Below are 21,390 nucleotides of genomic sequence, written 5' to 3' on the forward strand. Positions count from 1 at the left end.
GTTACACAATACTACAACAAAAAACATATATGAAAATATGGAAAAACAATACAGAAAATAATACAATTCAAAACATTAATGGCAGAAACTAATTACCTTGCTAGCGCCCGTTTCATTTGTTACCGAAACGGGCCTTTTTTACTAGTTGATGTAATAAAAAGTCACGTTTTGATACAATTTAACATTCTGGAGTCTTTGGGAATTAAATTCTAACTGCTAGACCCTCGACCATTCTTCTAACATTCGGAGTTCCCTTCTCATCGTTTCTGCTCCCTCCAGGGTATCTACTCTATTGGCTATTTTCGTGTCATCCACAAAAAGGCAAACCTTTCCTTCCAATCCTTCATCAATATCTCCCACAAATATATTAAACAGAATAGGCCCCAGCACCGACCCCTGAGGAACTCCACTGCTCACCTTCCTTTCCTCCAAGCGGATTCCATTTACCTCCACTCTGTGCCACCTGTCGGTCAACCAGTTTCCTATCCAGTTTACCACTTTTGGTCCTAAGTTCAACCATTTCAGCTTATTCACGAGTCTTCTGTGGGGGACCGTATCAAAGGCTTTGCTGAAGTCCAAGTAGATTACATGTAGCGCACATCCTTTATCCAGTTCTTTGGTCACCCAGTCAAAGAAGTCAATAAGATTTGTTTGGCAGGATTTTCCTTTGGTAAAGCCATGTTGCCTCAGGTCCTGTAACCCATTGGCTTCTAGAAAGTTAATTATCCTTTCTTTCAGCAGTGACTCCATTATTTTTCCTACCACCGACGTGAGACTTACCAGTCTGTAGTTTCCAACTTCTTCCCCGTCTCCACTTTTTTGGAGAGGGACCACATCCGCTCATCTCCAATCTCGTGGTACCTCTCCCGTCTCTAAAGATCTATTAAACAAATCTTTAAGAGGTCCCGCCAGGACCTCTCTGAGCTTCCTCAGTATCCTGGGATGTATCCCATCTGGCCCCATAGCTTTGTCCACCTTCAGATTCTCAAGCTGTTTATTAACTGAAAGAACACCACCTTGGTTCATCACCTTGTTCATCTGAAAGAACATCACCTTGGTATGACAGGAAGTGATCTGCTAAGATAGCATTTAACTTTCAAAAAAGACACTACAATAGAATGAAAACATGGTTTAAAAAAAAAAGCTAAAAGAAGCAGCTGCAAAGGTTAAAAGTTTGCATCCTTGAAGCACAGACCAAATATATTCCACATATTTTAAAACAACAGAAGGAAGGCCAATTGGCAGCTTGCATGGTTAAAAAAATGAAGTGAAGGAGCCAAAAGAACATCCTTCAGAAAATGGAAAATGAAAATAGGAAACAGCAAATGATAAAGGCACATTTGATGCAAAGCACTGATAAGGAAGTCAAAGAAAGAATTTGAAAAGAAGCTCACCTTAGAAGCAAAAATACACAATTAAAAAACAACTTTTTTTAAAGGTGCATTTGAAGCAGAAAGCTATTAAGCGAATAAATTGGACCATTAGATGATCAAGGGGTTAAAGGAGCACTCTCGGAGGACAAGGCCACAGCGGAGAGACTAAATTAATTCTTTGCTTCATCTTCAAAAAAGATGATAGGGAGATACCCATGCCAGAAATGTGTTAGAGAAACTGAATCAAATCTCTTTTAACCTGGAAAATGTAATACAGCAAATTAACAAACTAAAGAGTAGCACCTGGATTGGATAGTATATACAGTGGCCTAGTGGTTAGGGTGGTGGACTCTGGTCCTGAGGAACTGAGTTTGATTCCCACTTCAGGCACAGGCAGCTCCTTGTGACTCTGGGCAAGTCACTTAACCCTCCATTGCCCCATGTAAGCCGCATTGAGCCTGCCATGAGTGGGAAAGCGCGGGGTACAAATGTAACTAAAATAAAATAAAAAAATATACCCCAGAGTACCAACAGGTTACAATTACTAATAATAGGTCTTGGTATCTGAAGATTAGAGGGTGGCCAACATAAACCAATGAGTGATGTCAGTTCCAGGCAAAATGGTAGAGACTATTAAAGAACAAAATTACTGAACATATTCATAGGCGTGGTTTAAATGGGACAAAGCCAACATGGATTTATCAAAGGGAAATCTTGCCTCACCAATTTGCTATATTTTTGGAAGATGAGAATAAATATTCAGATAAAAGCAAGACAGTTCATATACCAGTGGTGTGCTGGAGCAGGCTCTCACAGGCTCGCAAGAGCCGGTTGTTAAGTTTTTAAGAATTTTGGGAGCCGGTTGTTAAAGTAGGGCCCTCCATGGCTACTTTAACAACTGGCTCCCAAAATGTGGGCTTGGGCCCCCTGCTGAATTCTCTTTTACTTTGCTGGTGGGGATGCTGAGCCCTGCTAGCCAAGTAAATAGACTGCTGCTGCTCCCCACTCCTTGTTTCCAGCTCTGAACAGCAGGCTGGGACTTCTCCAGCATGTGTGAGAAGTTTCAGCATGCTGCTCAGAGCAAGACATTGGAAGTGATGGCAGTCCATTTATTGGCTGCCAGCAAAGGTATGCCCAGCATGCCTGCACGAAGGGAGGGAGGAGAGAGAGGCAAGTGTTGCTCCCCCCCCCCCTCCCCCCGGCCACCCCTGGCCCTTCCAACTGCAGAGCTGGCTATGTCCGGAGAAAAAGCCTGTTGTTAAAAATTTACCAGCACACCCCTGACTGTATCTGTATTTTCAGAAAGCATTTGACAAAGTACCTCTGGAGAGACTCCTTAGGAATTTTAAAAGCCATGGGATAGGAGGCAATGTCCTACTGTAGATTGAGAACTGATTCAAACAAATCAGCAGGTAGGGTTAAATGGTCAATATCCTAAATGGAAATGGGTGAATAGTGGGGTTCCCCAGCTGTCTGTGCTGTAGCTATTCCTGTTTCTAGGTGATTTATAAATGAGTGAGGTAATCAAATTTGCTGAAGACAAAGATATTTGTTAAATCACAAAACAATATGAGAAATTAAAAGAAGATTTTATGATACTAGGAGCCTGATGTCCAAATGGCAAATGAACTTTAATGTGAGCAAGTGCAAAGTAATGCACGTAGGGAAGTACAACCCAAACTAAAGCTACATGATACAAGGTTCTGCATTAGGAAAAAGATCTAGGTGTCATTATTGAAATTCTCTGCCCAGTAAGCAGCAGCAACTAAGAAAAGCAAATACAATGTTAGGAACTATTAGGAAAGGAATGGAGAATATCATAATGCTTCTATATTACTCCATGGTCTGACCATATCTCAAATATTGCATGCAATTCTGGTCACCACATCTCAAATAATATATAGCGGAATTAGAAAAGGTGCAAAGAAAGGTGACCAAAATGATAAAGTGGATGGAATAACTCCTCTATACAGAAAGGCTAAAAAGATAAGGGCTTTTCAGCTTCAAGAAGAAACAGAAGAGGGGAGACATAAAAGAGGTCTATAAAATCACGAGTAGAGTGGAACAGATAGACATGAATCACTTGTTTACTGTTTCCAAAAGTACAAAAACTACAGAGCATGCAATTAAGTTACTAAGTAGTACATAAAAATATATATATATATATTTCTTCACTCAACATATAATTAAGCTCGGGAATTCATTGCCAGAGAATGTGGTAAAAGCCATTAACATAGCAGTACTGTACACTGCCTTGAGTGAATTCCTTCAAAAAGGCAGTAAATAAATCCATTTCCTCCCAACTCCAACAGCCTCCAGCAGTTTTTTGGGCTGTATTCACTATTCAACCAATGACTGTTCCAAGCCTCAGTCTGGTGTTCCGGCTGCCTCTCTGGGAATTCCAAACCTCATTCTGGCATTTGCCAGAGGTTTTAACTACATTCCCGTAGGAATCCTGTGGCAACTGGTATGTAGGCACCTGAACGCAATACCACTTGTAATTCTGTTACCCGGAAATGGCAAGCGCCATTACGTCAAATGTAAGCCACATTGAGCCTGCAAATTGGTGGGGAAATGTGGGATACAAATGCTACAAATAAATAAATAAATAAAAAAGGTTTGGACAGTTTACCATATAAACAAATTCAAACCAATTCATAAAGTAAAAACAGTTGTACGCGTTGTTTTCATTTTGTTTACAAAACATACTCCTCCCATCCATGCCAACTCATTACAACAAAAACCCAAACTCCCCTCCCACTGCCCCCACCCCTTAACTGGGGATCACTTCTGTTCATTGGTAACCCCACAGGATATGAAAATAACCCTAGGATGGCTTTTGAAAGAATATGTTAAACTAGTAAAAAAGGCCCGTTTCAGTATGAAATGAAACGGGCGCTAGCAAGATTATTCCTCTCTCCCTCCCTCACTCTCTCCTTCTGTCCCCTCCAAGTCCCACGGCCCCCTTTCTTCCCTTCCGATTTCCATGCCCTCCCTCCCTCTGTCCCTCCCCCCAGTTCCAGTCCCCCCTCCTCTCTGTCTCGCAGACACGTCCTTGTGATGCCTCCACCCGCAGCCCTCCCCTCCCCGACACTGGCCCCACCCATCCCCCTATGTGCACGTCGCCCCCCCCTCCAAAATCGCCAATCCCCCTCTGCTACCCTCCTCTCCCCCCCCCCCCTCTTACCGGGGTCCCGTTGGCAGCAGTGAAGAGCCTCGTAAGTCTGCTGCCTTCCCTTCTCTTCGCTCTCAGCTCTGACTCTGGTCCTGCCCTCATTTCCTGTTTCCGCAAGGGCGGGACCAGAATCAGGGCTGAGAGCGAACAGAAGGGAAGGCAGCAGACTCGTGAGGCTCTTCACTGCTGCCGCTGGGACCCCGGTAAGAGGGGGGGAGGGGAGAGTAGCAGAGGGGGGTTGGCGATTTTGGAGGGGGGGGGGCGACGTGCACATAGGGACATCTCTGCCCGCTCCCGCTGTTCTTCAACACGCGTCTCTCACTGGGATCGTAACCCCCTGCTGACGTCAGGCAAGCAGGGTTCTACTGCTGGCCAGTGACGTCAGCAGGTGGTTACGATCCCAGTGAGACACTTTAGAACGTTCACATAGCAAATTATTATATTAGATAACAGCAAGTACTTAAATAAAAAAAGAACATAGGCGTAGACTGGGGGGGGCGAGGGGGGGCAATGCCCCCCAAACGACGCGAGGCGCCGCCGCGCCATTAGTTTAAAAAAAAAAAAAAAACACATGCAGGCACGCGCTCCTCTACGTCCGCTTGGCTTCCCTGCCCTCTCTATCTGCGTCCCACCTTCCTCTGACGTCATTTCCTTTCGGGCAGGACGCAGACAGAGAGGGCAGGGAAGCCAAGCGGATGGAGAGGAGCGTGTCCGTCTACCCCTCTCTCTTCCCCCCTCCCTCCGGCGCAGGCAGCAGTCTTTTCCAGCGTTCCTGGCAGCGGTAGCGTTGTACACGCTGCCTTTAGCTCTGCCCCGAAGCATTCTCTTCAAGTTCCTGTTCCCGCATAGGTGGGAACAGGAACTTGAAGAGAAGGCTTCCGGGGCAGACCGAAGGCAGCGTGTACATCGCTACCGCTGCCAGGAACGCTGAAAAAGCTGAAGACTGTTGCCTGCACCGGAGGGAGGGAGGGAGGAAGAGAGGGGGTAAACGGAGTCACCATCTTGGACCTCGGGGGGGGGGAGCAGAGGGAAGATGGATGGGACTGGGAGGGGTGGGAAGCAGAGGGAAGGAGCAGGAGATGAATGGGACTGGGAGGGGTGGGAAGCAGAGGGAAGGAGCAGGAGATGAATGGGACTGGGAGGGGTGGGAAGCAGAGGGAAGGAGCAAGAGATGGATGGGACTGGGAGGGGTGGGAAGCAGAGGGAAGGAGCAGGAGATGGATGGGACTGGGAGGGGTGGGAAGCAGAGGGAAGGAGCAGGAGATGAATGGGACTGGGAGGGGTGGGAAGCAGAGGGAAGGAGCAGGAGATGGATGGGACTGGGAGGGGTGGGAAGCAGAGGGAAGGAGCAGGAGATGAATGGGACTGGGAGGGGTGGGAAGCAGAGGGAAGGAGCAAGAGATGGATGGGACTGCGAGGGGTGGGGAGCAGAGGGATGGACCAGGAGATGGATGGGATTGGGAGAGGTCAGGCACAGCAGAGGGAAGGAGCAGAAGATGGATGGGACGGAGGGATGGTGTGCAGAGGGAAGGAGCAAGAGATGGATGGGACTGGGAGGGTGGGGAGCAGAGGGAAGCCTACTGGAAAGAAGACACTGGGATCAAAGCGAATAGAAAAACTAAATGATCAGACAACAAAGGTAAATAAAAGTATTTTATTCATAATTTATTAATTGAAATGTGTCAGCTTTTTGAAATGTGCATCTGTGATATTTTGCCTGTAAATTTAATTCCCTTCCTCCATATTAGCATATTCATTTGCATATGTATATATGCAAATGATATGCTAATATGCTCCGCCCATTCTTTGCCCCCCCAAATGAAACAGTCAAACTACGCCTATGAAAAAGAAGTAACCCCCCCCCACACACACACACACACACACACACACAAATAAATACCATGCAAATATCTATTACATGGTAGCGGTTGGCTGTTTTCAGGTCACCTGTAGGAATGGGACCCACATCTGGTTCATTGGAAAACATTCCAGTTATCCTGTCCTAAATAGAAAAACGGTCTGGGAAACAAGTGGACAAGTGATCCGCTAGTCAGGACAACGGAAATTGCAGAAGTAGACACGGTGAGAGATGAACGACGTTTATTGTAAAATTTGATTAAAAGGGTGCCTGACACGGCTGTGTTTTGCCCTGCCAGGCTGCTTCACGGGCGATACAATACCTCAAGGAGAAATCCTGTCACTTTCCTCAAGATGGAAAACCTGGGGTAGGGTACTACCAACACCTAGGAAAACAGAGCAGTGGCGTTCCTGGGGGGGGGGGCGGTGGGTGCGGTCCGCCCCGGGTGCACGCCACTGGGAGGGTGCCACGTGCCTGTCGGCGCCGCTCGTTCCGTGCTCCCTCTGCCCCGGAACAGGTTACTTCCTGTTCCGGGGCAGAGGGAGCATGGAACGAGCGACGCCGACAGGCGCGTGGCACCCCCCAGCAGGTAAAAATGCACCCGGGGGGGTGTCGCTTCGCCGGGGGGGGGGGGGGCGCTGCACCCGGGGGTGGGGCGCATCGCCGATCCGCCCCAGGTGTCAGCCGCCCTAGGAACGCCACTGAAACAGAGCACTCAGTACAGAGAGGATCTCTGCTCATTCACAGCATATGCTAAATAGAAAAAGAACAGGTGACTAGGACACCCTTAAAAGACCTCATAACTGGAGTGAGCTTTGACAGCAGCTTCAGAGGTTGGGAAGTAAGACCAATGCTGGACAGACTTCTACAGTCTGGGTCCTGCAAATGGCAAAACAGACCAGGACGAGGCTGGAGTGGGCTTTAACGGCAACGCCGGTAGTTGGGAAATAGGACCAGTGCCAGGCAGACTTCTACGATCTGTGCCCCAAAAATTGTCAGGGCGAGATGGAGATAAAGTTTTTATGCAGGTATTTAATCACGAAGAAGTGGAACCTGTGCAGAGTGCCAGATTCAACTCTGACCACCTTGATGGACCGTGCAAGTCTTTTATCTGCCAACATTTACTGTGTTAAATGGAAAATTAACAAATAGACTGGCTCAAAATAATACAGCTGACCTCGCATCAGTTGGCAGGTGGGTGAATTTGTGCTTAATACTGGAAGTATCAGTCCATTTGCATTCTTTCATTCAAATGTCTAGTCACAAATAAATATGACTGGATATCATTCCACTGGCCTGATCAGTACAAAATTTGAATTTTTTTGCATTATAAAAGTGGTTGTAAGAATGTATCAAAATGATTTCCTGGTAGTTTTGCTTGCGTATGGAAGGATTAAATGGGAATCTGTTCTTTCCTAAAAGGGAACACCAGCAAACATGTTACAACACAAACACTATTCCCCTAAATTAACTTTAAAAAAAATGGAATTTATATGCATACCTATATGAAAAAAAAACCTGCCTTTCATCTCCTGAAAATCTGGTGTGGATCAGAGGCAAAACCAAAATGTTAAGTGATGTATCATTACATATGCATATTCCTGGCAATGTGGATTCACCCAGAAAATACTCCTCTCATGTTCTGTCATGTCCCCTACCTTAATGCAAGCGGTGTCCTCGGGCTGCGCAGGGTCCTGTCAACACGCACACTTGACTGGCACAGCCCTGAGCCATGTGTGCGTAGTTCTCTGGCTGCAGGCTCCTTGATTGCTTTGCTTCCATGCACCTGGCTCTGCTCTCTCTCTCTCTCTGCCTGGATTCCAGGCTCCTTGATTGCTTTGCTTCCACCCACCTGGGTCTACTCTTCCTCTGCCTGGCTTCCTTGCTTCTCTCCTACTGGTCTTCCGGTTCCTCCTTTCCCTGCTCTTGTCCTATGGCTTTGCCCTTCTCCCTGCTGATGTCAGACACCAGCACTTTATCAGCTGAGCTCTCCCTTTAGTCCTTGCTTCGGCTTCTACATTGGTAGGTGTTACTTGCTCAGTAGTGTGCCTCTCCTCTACTTTGTTCTTCATTGCTGACTCTGCCTGTACCTGGATTACTCTTGTGTCTGCTGCCTGCCTACTGACCTTGCCTGTACCTGGATTACTCTCGTGTCTGCTGCCTGCCTACTAACTCTGCCTGTACCTGGATCACTCTCTTGCCTGCTGCCTGTCTGGCCGTCACATTCATCACCCCGCTTCCTGCTCCATCTCGTAAGTCCTGCAGGCCGCCCGCACCTTGGGGCTCAACCTCTGGGGAATGGCGGTCAGCACAGGTGAAACCCAGCGTTGTCTGGCCGCCAAGCAGAAACTGGTCCGAGTACCGGGCTCGGCAGCGCTCTACTTGGTACAAGAACTCACAGGTCTGACATGTTCCTTATAAAACCCCCTGATATGTCCTGAAAATTTGGCATGAATCAGACATAGAGCCAAAAAGATATTAGGTGGCATAATTGCATACCTGTTCTCTGAAATAAAAACTTATATGCGCATTCCATCATCATGATCCTTACTGATGTGTAGAAGACTGGGTCATAATGAAACCTTTGAAATGTTAAATACCAGCTTGAGGAATCACATGTGAAAGTTTTCTTTTTTTAAACATATGGAACTAGATTCTGTAAATGGCTCCTTAATTTGGGTGCCCAAAAAAATGAGCACTGAACACTATTCTATAAACAGTGCTCTAAGTTGTGTTAGGGCCCAAAAACCACAGTAAAATAACCCCAGCTTTTTGCTGGGGTTATTTTCCCACCTGGGAGCATCGGGCCACAAAGCCGCAGCCCAATACTCCCAAGCCACATGGAAAGGGTCACCCCCGGCCTTGCCTGCATCCTCCCTCGCCTAAAAATCCCCCCCCCTTGCACATCTCAGCCCCTCCCGTGGCTACCTGTGAAATGGTATTGGGTGCAGGGAGTCAAGGGGGGAGTCCCAGGGTCTTCAGGCCGTGGCTCCTGCCCAGTCTGGCTCCTTCCTGTAAATGGTGCAATTACCCCCTAGTGGTAGTTGTGCCATTTGCAGAAAGGAACTGGACTGGGCAGGAGCGACTGGGTCTCACTCCTGCTTGAAGACCCCCCCCCCCCCCAGACCATCAATGCCATTTCACAGGTAGCCAGTAGGAGGGGATGTGCGACACGGGAGCACTAGGCCACTACTTTGCAGTCTGATGCTCCCAGACCATGGGAATAATGCTGCTTCTGAGGTGGCTCGCAAGCAGCATTATTCTTATAAGGTTGGATTCAGCAACCTGAAGTACCTGGATCCTACAGGTTGCTGAATCCCACAGGAAATCAAGGTGCGGTAAAGGGCAATCTTTTACCATACCTTGATAAATCCCCCTTAAGTATATTAATATGTTAAAAACATTTTATTTTTTTTTTTAAAGTGTGAAAAAAATCTGTAAATTTGTGAGGAAAAAGCACAAATTGCAAATGAACCAACATCCCTACCAGTCCCCAGTTAAGCAGAGTTGATGTCAGAACTTTGTATGGGAGACCATAGTTAAAAATGTTAAAGCAAAATTGAGTACAAAACTGAAATCACAAAAATTAATGTTGCATCTCCCTGCTTTCCAATCAGCCACAAGACAGAAATAATTCTTATACCAGAATCAGGGTCACCTTTAAAGAGAAATGTTCCAGAGGGTACTGTTATAAAACAAAAAACTGATGATAGCAACTTAAGATTAATGTACATAAGAACGATAGCTTTACAATTTGTTGTGTATGTACTCTAATGGTTGTGTTACCAGGTGGAGTCATCAATAAAAATGTTGACACATAAGACAGATCCAAAGAGACAAGAGCAACAATCTGGCCCTCATTTAAAGAATAATGGCGATCAATAAGGAGAGTGGTTACTATAGTTTCTGAGGTTAGTTCTAAAAACCTGCCTGACGAGGATGGAAGATAGGCTTATGCTCTACATGTGATAAAAAGTTGTGAAAATACAAAAAAAAAAAAAAGAGAGAAATGTTCCTTAAAGCATGGTAAGGACAGATGGTTTGTGTCGGTGAGCTCTCCTATGCTATTTGCTGTTACTGTTTTACATGCAGGTGATTTTTTATTCAAGCGTGGCCGTGACTGTCTTACTGTCTTCTTGCAAATATTGTACTGTAAACTAGAGTTGTTTGTTGTCTCTTCATGGAACATGTGATGAATGACTTCTGCTGCTTCTGGCAATGTTCAAGTGAAAACAACAAAAGCAGCTGAGAAAGGGGAACGGAGTCAAAAATAGATGGTGGGAATAAGGAGTATAGGGAGTGTCCAAGGAGAAAGAAATCACCAGGATACAGGTGAAATAAGAGACCACTAGAACTATAGAGGGAAGGGAGAATGAGGGAAAGTGCACTGGGGTCGGAAAGAACATCTGAACGGGAGTTGGGGGTAAAGGAGTGGGAGTGAGAGAGGTAAAAAGAGAAAGCACGTTGAAAGAGCAGGGGAAAGCATCTGGACCTGCAGTGCAGGTGCGAAGCCAGATCTCAGGTTTTGGCGAAGAACAAAATTTTACCCCACCTCCCCACTGTTCTCTGCCCCCACCACAACCCCACATACCTGGGCTGGTGAGGGTCCCCCAACCCCACCAACGGTGGCCCTCTTCCAACTGATAATTGTTTTCCTGAGTCATCGTGCTGCCAGCCCTGCTTCCCTCCCCACACCCCCCCCCCCCCCCCCCCCCCCCCCGTGCATGTTGGTTTTAGTGAAATTGAAAATGTGCGAGGGAGGCCTGTCTCCTTCACATGCCCAGTTTTGATGCATACACTGGTGGGGGGGAGGTGAGTCTCTTTCGTGCATGCTCAATTTCTCTAAAAGCAAGCATATGCACGGGGGAGTGGGGGCAGTGCAGGCACTGCGGAAGCTCTGGAAAACAAGTATCAGGTGGAGGAAGGCCTCTGCTAACAGGGCTTAGGGACCCCCACCAGCAGACAGCATATCAGTTTTGGGGGAGCCTCCTCCCCCCCCCCCCCCCCCTGGTACTTATGCCACTGCTGCAGTGGACTGGCTTCCCAGCATAGTATATTGGAGGGCTGAAGTTGTTCCACCTATTATTATTGTTATTATTATTATTATTATTATTACATTTGTACCCCGTGCTTTCCCACACATTGCAGGCTCAATGCAGCTTACATAGTAAATAATTTCAATTACAATCACAAAATCTTTAAGGAGAATATTATAAGCTGAGGATTCTCCGCCCTGCTTTTTGTTTTTTTATCTTGTTTTTAATCTGCATACCCGTTGGGAAAAAGTTTCTAGTAAAAAAAAGACGTTCATCGTCACAACGTATCTTTTAGGAACTGTGGGGGGTGTTTTACAAGGGTACACCAGTGTTTTTAGTGCATGCTAATGAGGACTTTTTGGTAGGCTGAAAACGGGTGTCAGCACGTGTACCATGCCGATTACCACCCGGTTAGCACCGCATGCCAGAAAATGTCTGGCACGCATAATGGGCACTCATAAAAAATGAAATTACCACCCAGGCCACGCGGTAGCAAGGTGGTAGTTCCAAATTGGCATGCATTGGGCATGGGTAGGCGCCTACGCAGCTTCCCTGACCCTCTTCGAAGAGGCACAGTTCAGTGAGTTATTGTTCCTCATCTGTACTGGGGACAACAGGTTTGTTTCTCCTATCACTCTGAAGTTCTTGGTGGTGTTCATAGCACTATGCCAAAACAGAAACTGCTATTACAAAGCAACTCTTTCATGCACTACAATGATTGCAGAATGTGGAATATTGAAACATTTTGCACAGTCTCCTGTCTTTAACCCTCCCCTCTCCCCCAATCTTCTGCAGCAAATTTACCTTACCTGTCTTGTCATCATAGTCTTCAAAGTTCACCATGACAGAATGACCATTGTTGGAGATGCTAAGGGATGTGCATAGTTCATAGGAAACCACCAGTGGTTTCAAGCTGGGGTTATAAGTTGCCTGAGAAGGTACTATGTCAATAGGAGACTGGCGATCCCCTTCTGCGATAGAAAATGACCTGTGCCACTCAGACGGACCTTTGAATAGAGAGAAAAGGGAGTGCTATGAGTTCATCTTGCTTATGGAAAGTAGATTCAAATAACAGGACTAAGAAGAGCATAAGAATCAGCACTTAGTAGGACATCTTTTGTATTTCTGACTAACTCCTTCCTGAGGGGATTTAAGTGTGTGAAGTTTTCCCTCTTATCGGAAGTTCCTCCTTTGTAGTCATCCTCGCTAGATGTTAGGAAATCCGAGTATGCCGTCTGACAAACCTGTGCATGCATCTTCCCAGGCACCTTTGAAACAGGCTGCGAAAGGGAATTTTATTTCAGAAGAAGGGAAGGGACCAGAATAAAGTCAGACTGATTCTTAAAACATCATTGAATGTTCTCTTGCTAATGTTCTATTACCCTATCAGTTTCCCATTGTCTCCTTCCACTGTTCCATTGTTCTCTTCCTTTGTCCTATTCCCTAACGATACTTTGACTTTGTCTTCACATAACTCTCACAATGTAATCCATAACTGAGTTATAACAAATTGTACTTCTATCATTTACAATGTATTGTAAGCCACACTGAGCCCGCAAATAGGTGGGAAAATGTGGGATACAAATGCAATAAATAAATAAATTGTAAAAATGAACCATGGTAGCATGGAAGTTGATATGACCAAGAAATTGAGAAATGTGTATTTTAAGCTTCATATTCCTGATTTAATCTGCATTTTATGAGCCTCCAGAAAGGAATGACCTGGATTAGGGATGGTCAACTACAAAACTTGAGGGCCACAACCCAGTTGGGTTTTCAAGATTTCTACAATGAATATACATGAGATTGATTTGAGTGTTCTACTTCCATTGTATGCACTCATGCTTATTCATTGTGGAAATCTTGAAAACCCTACTGATTTGTGACCCTTGAGGACCGTGGTTGCCCACCCCGGTCTGGTGGTTCTGGAGAAACATTAGAGTAGAGCACTGTAATGGCCTTGTTCACTAAGGTGTGTTAACGTTTTTAGTGCATGCTAAAAATTATCACGCACCAATGCTCAATGCTAGCATGCCTAAAGCACAACTTAGTCAACAGGGCCATAAGGGGGTCTTTTACTAAAGATTAGTTTGAGTTATCTGCAGCAGGACCCATAGGAATAAATTGGACCCTGCTGCAAATAACTCAAGCTAATCTTTAATAAAAGACCCCCTTTTAAAATGAAACTATTATACCGACAATCTGATAGTCCATGACAAGCTATTATTTTTTTCAACAGGAAGAGTGTGAAATTTTATCAAAAATGTAATGTTTAAGTTTGTTTCCATAGTAAAACAAACAGCGAAGTGTCCATTTTTTAATTTATTAATTAATTTTTTTATTTTGTTTGTAATTAGTACCCTTTAAAACAAACAATGATGCTGCACATAATATTAATCTTTAAAATGTTTGAGCCATTTCTTTATTGCTATTTGCATTTATATTTGTATTTTGTATTTTTAATTGGTATTCTCATTTGAGCTCTTATCTCTTTTTAATCAAATTCATACCAAACACTGTGTTGACATTTAAAATTATATTTATTTGATATCCATGTTTTTAATTTTTTTTTTTATAAGCTTGTCTGTAAACTTACTTTTTTTATATGCTTGTTTGTAATTAGACTCCTGATGCAGGCCCCTCTGGCCGAAGCACAGCTGTGTCAAGTCGTGTTCACCAATCAATAAAGTTTTTTACCTGGAGCGTCATCCATTTTTTTAGTCCACTTCGCTGTTTGTTCTACTGTCTATATCCCTGCGAAGTTTTGTTTCTTCTGTTTTTGCATCATAAGTTTGTTTCCATCCCAGATCATACAAGTTTCATTGTCAGCTTGATGAAATAACTTAAATCAGTGGTTCTCGATCTAGACCCTGAAGCCCAGCCAGCCAATGATGTTTTCGGGATATCTACAAGATAGATTTGCATGGACTGCCTTCTTGATATGTAAGTCTATTTCATACATATTCATTGTGGATATCTGAAAACCTGGTTGGGTTTGCCCTGAGGACTGAGTTATTAAGCAGTGACTTAAATATTACTAATAAATTTGCTTACTTTATTTATTGATTTGCTTACTTTATTTATTTTTTTGTCTATTAGATTGTAAGTTCTTTGAGCAGGGACTGTCTTTCTTCTATGTTTGTACAGTGCTGCGTATGCCTTGTAGCGCTATAGAAATGCTAAATAGTAGTAGTAGTAGTAATAACTATGAATTCCCCCCCCCCCCCCCCCCCCCCCATGAATCCTTTTAACCATTGTGCTCCCTGCTTTATTTCAGGTCAGTTACAGATGCAAAGAGAAAAGTTGAATTAGCACAGGTTTAAAGCTTGTGAGTGAGTGGTCACTCAGTCCTGCAGGCTTCACTCCCAGTTATTGACCAGGTTCTATGTATCCTAAGGATTCAAAATTAAATTAGCTTTAATTTAAAACAAAATTGTATTCATTCATGCTCTGTTTACACTATATCACAAAGGTCTATTTTGTGGTCCTGAAAACTACATTAGGGAGGGGAAGTTCACCATACAGATAATACCTAGCATCCTCTACCCCCACCCCATCTGAGGTAATTTGAAGTGATAGAACTCCATGTTTACAAAAGATATTGGAGCCATCAGTGGCTAAGGCTGAGGTCTTGATGGATTGATGTGCGCCTGTCCACAAACCTGTGCTAATTTTACCTTTTTTTTTTTCTGTATGTGTTAGCATGCAAGTGAGCAATTTTATTTATTTATTTATTTATTTGTTGCATTTGTATCCCACATTTTCCCACCTATTTGCAGGCTCAATGTGGCTTACATAGTACTGTGAAGGCATTCGCCAGCTCCGGTATAGAAACAAATACAGGTCGATGTTATAGTCTTATAAGGTTTATAGATCTAGACAACAGTTAGGAATAGTAGAGAAGGAGAGCTGTATAGTATACATTATAAGGTTTGTTTAAGTTGTGCTGTAGAGATTTAGGCCCTTAAGTTGGGTCCGTAGGGTATGCCTTTACGAACAGGTGGGTCTTTAATGCTTTCCGGAAATTAAGGTGGTCATACGTTGTTTTCGCAGCTTTTGGTAGTGCATTCCACAATTGTGTACTTATGTAGGAGAAGCTAGATGCATAAAGTGATTTATATTTGAGTCCTTTGCAACTTGGGTAATGGAGGTTTAAGTAAGTTCTTGTAGGTCTGACTGCATTTCTGGTTGGGAGATCTATGAGGTAAGTCATGTATCCTGGGGCTTCGCCATAGATAATTTTATGGACCAGGGTGCAGATTTTGAAAGCTATGCGCTCTCTGATTGGGAGCCAGTGCAGCTTTTCCCGCAGGGGTTTGGCGCTTTCGAATCGCATTTTACCAAATACAAGTCTGGCTGCTGTGTTTTGAGCGGTCTGAAGGCAATAAAGGGCAATAAAGTCAATTGTATAAAACTGATTATTTGAAAATTGGAGGAAAAGACCTCTGCAAGATGGCGGAGAGGCACTTGGAGCCCCTGCCCCAAACCAGGTACCTCTTAGGTCAGCCCGCTGGTAGGGCTCTGGCCTGTGAGATTGTGATTGTTGACAAAGCTGAGCCCCTGATGAAATTTGGAAGCAAAATAAAAGGTCTCTGTTTTATGAAAAAAGAATGCTGGAAAATGTATAAAAATTGATGTTGAATTGATTAAAAATAAAAATTATGCAGGTTTTTTTTTTTGCAGACCTATAATTGAAGTTGAAAAGTCCCTGATGTACCAATTATTGGGTAATATGAGGCTTCTGCGGTTGTTTGCTCCTTTGTACAAATAACTAGGTACATATAATCAAGACTATTTTGTTATTCTTCGGTTTCATGCTCAAGAGCAGGAATCCCTTATTTATGTTTAAATCTTTTTTATTATTGAAAACTCTTACATATAGCAGCCACAGCACCCCCCCCCCCCCCCCCCCGATGGTGGCTGTGCGCCCATATTGTCATTCAAACTTACAATTTTCATTACTTAAACTGTTTCTCCCACTCGCTAATCCCCTTCCTTCCCCGTATCCCCCTGCCCCGCCCCTACCTCCCCCTCCCCTTCCATTCCTTTAGATAAGTCTCCACAATCCCACACTCAGTCAATCAAGCAGGCTTGTTAGGGTCCGCAGGGCCTCTAGCTTTTTGAATATGGAATCCCTTATTTATATTTTGGATTGTATTAGCATGTATCCATGTGAGTGTATAAAGAGAGCAGACAGAGATGAGTAGAGTGGAGGAGTGGCCTAGTGGATAGAGCACCAAGTCTTGACATCCAGACAGTGCCCAGTCTAATTCCCACTGCTGCTCTTTGTGATCTTGGGCAAGTCACTTAACCCTCCATTACCTCAGGTACAAACTTAGATTGGGAGCCCTCCTGGGACGGAGAAATATCCAGAGTACCTGAATGTAACTCACCTTGAGCTACTACTGAAAAAGGTGTGAGCAAAATCTAAATAAATAACTATTTGAGATTCTACATGGAATGTTGCTACTATTTGAGATTCTGTTGCTACTATTTGAGATTCTACATGGAAAGTTGCAAGTGGCCTAGTGGTTAGAGCACCGCTCTTGCAATCCCGAGGTGGCCGGTTCAAATCCCACTGCTGCTCCTTGTGCTCTTGGGCAAGTCACTTAACCCTCCATTGCCTCAGGTACAAACTTAGATTGTGAGCCTTCCTGGGACAGAGAAATACACAGTGTACCTGAATATAAATCACCTTGAGCTACTACTGAAAAAGGTGTGAACAAAATCCAATTAAAAGTCAGATCTCACCAGTTATCTCAGTACTACCTTAAAGTGGGAGGCTGTTCCATGTGGATCCAGTGCATTTAGTGGTATTGAATGCAGGATCAGGATGGATCCTCCAGCTCTTTCTGTGGGATTGGGTGCTGCAGCTGAATACAGGTGGATCTAGCCCTTTGGAGGAAAAAGAGTGATGGATCTGGATAGATTCAGCCCTCCTAAAGTAGATACAGCCCTTCAGAGGGGACTGAGTGCTGGATGCAGTCCCTCTGGGGGGGGGGGGGGGGGGGGGTTAAATCCAGGGGAATGCAGCCCTTCAGGGAGAAAACAGTGCTGGATCCAGGGAATAGATCCCTCTTGGGGGGAATGAGTGCCGAATCCAGTTGGTTGTAGCCCTTCTAAACAGTATCAGTGCAGGATGCAGCCCTTGTGAGGGAAATGAGTGTTGGATGCAGCCCTTATAAAGAGAATGAATGCTGGATCCAGGTGGATGCAACTCTTCTGAGAGAAAACAGTGCTGGATCCAGGATGATAGGGTCATTCTGGGGGGGGGGGGGGGGGGGGGGCAGGGGGAGGGGGAATGAGTGCTGGATCTCAGTGGATGCAGCCCTTCTAAAGAGAATCAGTGTTGGATTAAAGAGGATGCAGCTCTTTTAGGGGGAATGAGTGCTGGATTGAGATGGGTGTAGCCCTTCTAGGGGGAATAAGTGCTGAAACCAGGAGGATGCAACCCTTCTAAAGAGAATCAGGGTTGGATCCAGGAGGATGCAGCCCTTCCAGGGAGGAATGAGTGCTGAATCCAGGGGGATGCAGCCCTTCTGGGGGAGGAAATGAGTGCTTGAACCAGGAGGATGCAGCCCTTCTGGGGGGGGGGGGGTGAATCCTGGATCGAGGGGGATGCAACCCCTCTGGAGGGGGGAATGAGTGCTGAATCCAGGGGGATACAGCCATTGTAGGGGAAATGAGTACTGGATCCAGGGGGATGCAGCCCTTCTAGGGGGAATAAGTGCTGAAACCAGGAGGATGCAACCCTTCTAAAGAGAATCAGGGTTGGATCCAGGAGGATGCAGCCCTTCCAGGGAGGAATGAGTGCTGAATCCAGGGGGATACAGCCATTGTAGGGGAAATGAGTACTGGATCCAGGGGGATGCAGCCCTTCTAGGGGGAATAAGTGCTTGAACCAGGAGGATGCAGCCCTTCTGGGGGGGGGGGGTGAATCCTGGATCGAGGGGGATGCAACCCCTCTGGAGGGGGGGGGGGATGAGTGCTGGATCCAGGGGTATAGGACTCTTCTGGGAGGGAATGAGTGCTGGATCCAGATGAATGCAGCCCTTTGCAAGCTCAGTTTTATTAAAGCAGGGCAGGCAATGCGAGAGCAGCAGGGGACAGGTGCTTCAGATGGCGGGGGTTGGGGACCCAGCCAGCCAAGGTACCATGATGTGGGGAAGGACAGTAGTGGTGGGCCAAATGTCCCCCCCCCCCCCCCCTTGGGCTCTACCCCCCCCCCTTCCCCATCGAGGTCTGGCTATGCCCCTATCCAATAAAGCACTTTCCAGGGTTATGAGTGGTGGAGCAGGAAGGATCTCCCCTCCCCCCTTCTTTGGAGAAAGACTGCTGCACTGTAAACAAAATAGCGAGATCCGTTTGTGAGGATCCAAACCCCTAGCCTCATCAGCCCCTAACACCCATTAAGCCAGGTGTTCCTTCACAGCTGTATTGGACAGCTGGTTCCCTCCCTTGCTCACTACAGTTTTAATTCAATTACCTTTTTTGTCGTTGTTTTGTTTTTTTGTTTTGTTATTTTAATTAAAACAACAATTAACCATAAAACTGATTTAAATCATTTGGAATCGCTAGTTATCCCCCCTCCTCATCTGAGAAAAAAGCCACACATTTTTAACCTAACTTCCCACATGGTTTGGGTCTCTGCCTGATGAAGTCCCCAGCGATCAAAATTTCTGCGGAATGCAACGATGGCTCTCCATGGAGTAGCCTAGTGGTTAGTGCAGTGGACATCCTGGGGAACTGAGGTCTTTGTGACTCTGGGCAAGTCACTTAACCCTCCATTGCACAAAATAAGTACCTGAAGATATGTAAACCGCTTTGAATGTAGTTGCAAAAAAACCCCACAGAAAGGCGGTATATCAAGTCCCATTTCCCCTCCCCATACCTTTGTGTTCTCCTTGGTATGAAGGTGACAGACAGTTGTGACATTTTCAATTGCAGACTACCTGCGCTGCCCTCATCGGAATTCAGTACATTTACCTTCTGTCTGTCATCCCCGCAGAGGACAAAACACAAATCCTTTCAAAACGTGGATTCTTTCCTTTAGGAGCTAGATTTCTGTAAAAGGGTGCATGCATCTACCTTTGACTTGCTATTCGCGACACGATGTGTCCTCTGTCATCCAGAACATCCCCAGTTATAATCCCGTGTGCGTGTGTGTGACAAGTGGAGGCTTAATGGCATTGCTGGAAGAGCCCATTTAGTCCAGGTGCTGCAGGCTGGCTGCTAGCCAGGTTTCCCGTTCATAAGCCCTGTTAGAGACTCTAGCCACTGGGGCAGAACTTTCAGTTGTGCTGGGGGGGGGGGGGGGGGGGTGATATTTCCCAGCGGTCCAGGAAGAGAGAATAAGGCGCTTACCGTCCTCCTCTCCATATCCCCAGCAGTGCTGCCCGGTCATGATGCGGTTGGAGCTCAGCTCTGGGAATGAATGAAGGCAGTGTGTGGACTGCAGCAGCTCTACCTGTCTTTATAATAATGACCAAAGTCAGCCTCTTAAAGGCACAGGACGGGGGGAGCTGCTCAGTCACACAGCAGGGAGGGAAAACGAGTTCCACTAGAAACCAAAAGTCATCCCATGATCCGCTCCTCCCTCACCCCCCCCCCCCCCCCCAGCTCACAGACAGATCTGATCAGCCTCTATCATATCTGCAAGAGGGCCTGGGGCGCTAGCAGTAGGGAAGGCAAAGAGAACAAAACCAGGCAGCCAGAAGAATCAGCTGGCAAGAGAGCCCACTCAGCCTGGTGGCACTGTAACTGGGGCAGTATTGCATATGCCAATTTTCCAATTGGTATTCTAGCCAGACATATTAACACATCAGTGCACCTTACAAGCAATGTAATTATTGGAAAACATTTTCTAGCACGGAGGAGTTTGTCACTTGTCATCAAAGTTATTTAACCTGGGCCAATCTTGTTTGAATTCAGAAAAGTCAAAATGCTCCCCAAAGTGATTTATAAGGAAGCACAACCAGGGCCATCTGTAGAATGGGCAAATGGGGGCAACACCCCCCTTTCAGACCATAGCTGCCGCCCACCCCCCACTTGGACTGCTGCCCACCTCCCCACCCCCCCACCCCCACACACAGTCCACCACCACACCCTGCCTGCCCCTTACCTTCCTGCGTCTGCTGTTCCCTTGGTCTGTTACTCTCTTGCTCCTGTGTGCCAGGACCCAGGTTATCATGTTAAGGCAATCACCCGGGTCCTGACACACAGGAGACAGATCGAGGGAGCAAAACCTTCTGGCACCCTTGCAGGCCAGGTTGAGTAATCTTGTCATCCCCCCCCCCCCCCTCGGTGGCTCTAGATTGCACATTGTTAAAGGAGCCCCCCCCATATCTTGCACTATAATTACCTGTCAGTTTGGGGGAGGAAGCCCCGCTGCATTTGACTCATCCCACACCCTCCTAAGGCTGGTCCTGAGCCCAGCAAATTTATAATTTAAAAAGTGAGGTGTGATTCAAGGGGTAAAAAGACTCAGAGGATCTGACCAAACGATCAGGAGTGGAACGGTGCACTTACTAATAACAACTTTGAGAAGTGCATATGTGCCCCCGGATTCTGCATAGGTTGCCCCAATGTTGGGCACATAAATTTGGGCACAGATCCCAGATCTTTGGGTAAACTAATTAGCCAATTAGGTGAAGCCAGCACACAAAAATAACTTCCCAATGCTCAACATTAACAGCATAGAAATTAGATGTGAGCTGTGCAAGGGGAAGGAATGTGCCTGGCACATGAACCAGTGGCGTACCAAGGGGGGGGGGCGGTGGGGGCGGTCCACCCTGGGTGTCAATGGGTGGGGGGTGCTTTGCTGGCGAGTCCAGCTCCATCCACCTGGCAGCTGCGTGGTGCGGCGCCTCGCGTCTGCGCTGCTGTAAAAGAAGAAAATCGCCTCGTCAGCCCTTCCCTTACTCTCTCTGTCCCGCCCTCTGATGTAAC

The 21,390-nt window shown here is 46.0% G+C and overlaps 1 protein-coding gene across 1 annotated transcript in view; it reads right to left on the reverse strand.

Moving 5' to 3' along the window:
- The window catches only part of CA7 (carbonic anhydrase 7), a 58,935-nt gene extending 39,008 nt beyond the window's left edge, over positions 1-19,927 (reverse strand). Inside the window, exons 1-2 of the mRNA XM_030204471.1 lie at positions 19,807-19,927; positions 12,252-12,449 (exon numbers count right to left, since the gene is read on the reverse strand). Coding sequence (XP_030060331.1) covers positions 12,252-12,449; positions 19,807-19,846 — 238 coding nt within the window. The 5' untranslated portion in view covers positions 19,847-19,927. The remainder of the gene's footprint in view (positions 1-12,251; positions 12,450-19,806) is intronic.
- Between the last annotated feature and the right edge of the window lie 1,463 nt (positions 19,928-21,390).

This window comes from Microcaecilia unicolor, chromosome 5, assembly GCF_901765095.1.
Source record: "Microcaecilia unicolor chromosome 5, aMicUni1.1, whole genome shotgun sequence".
Taxonomy (NCBI): domain Eukaryota; kingdom Metazoa; phylum Chordata; class Amphibia; order Gymnophiona; family Siphonopidae; genus Microcaecilia; species Microcaecilia unicolor.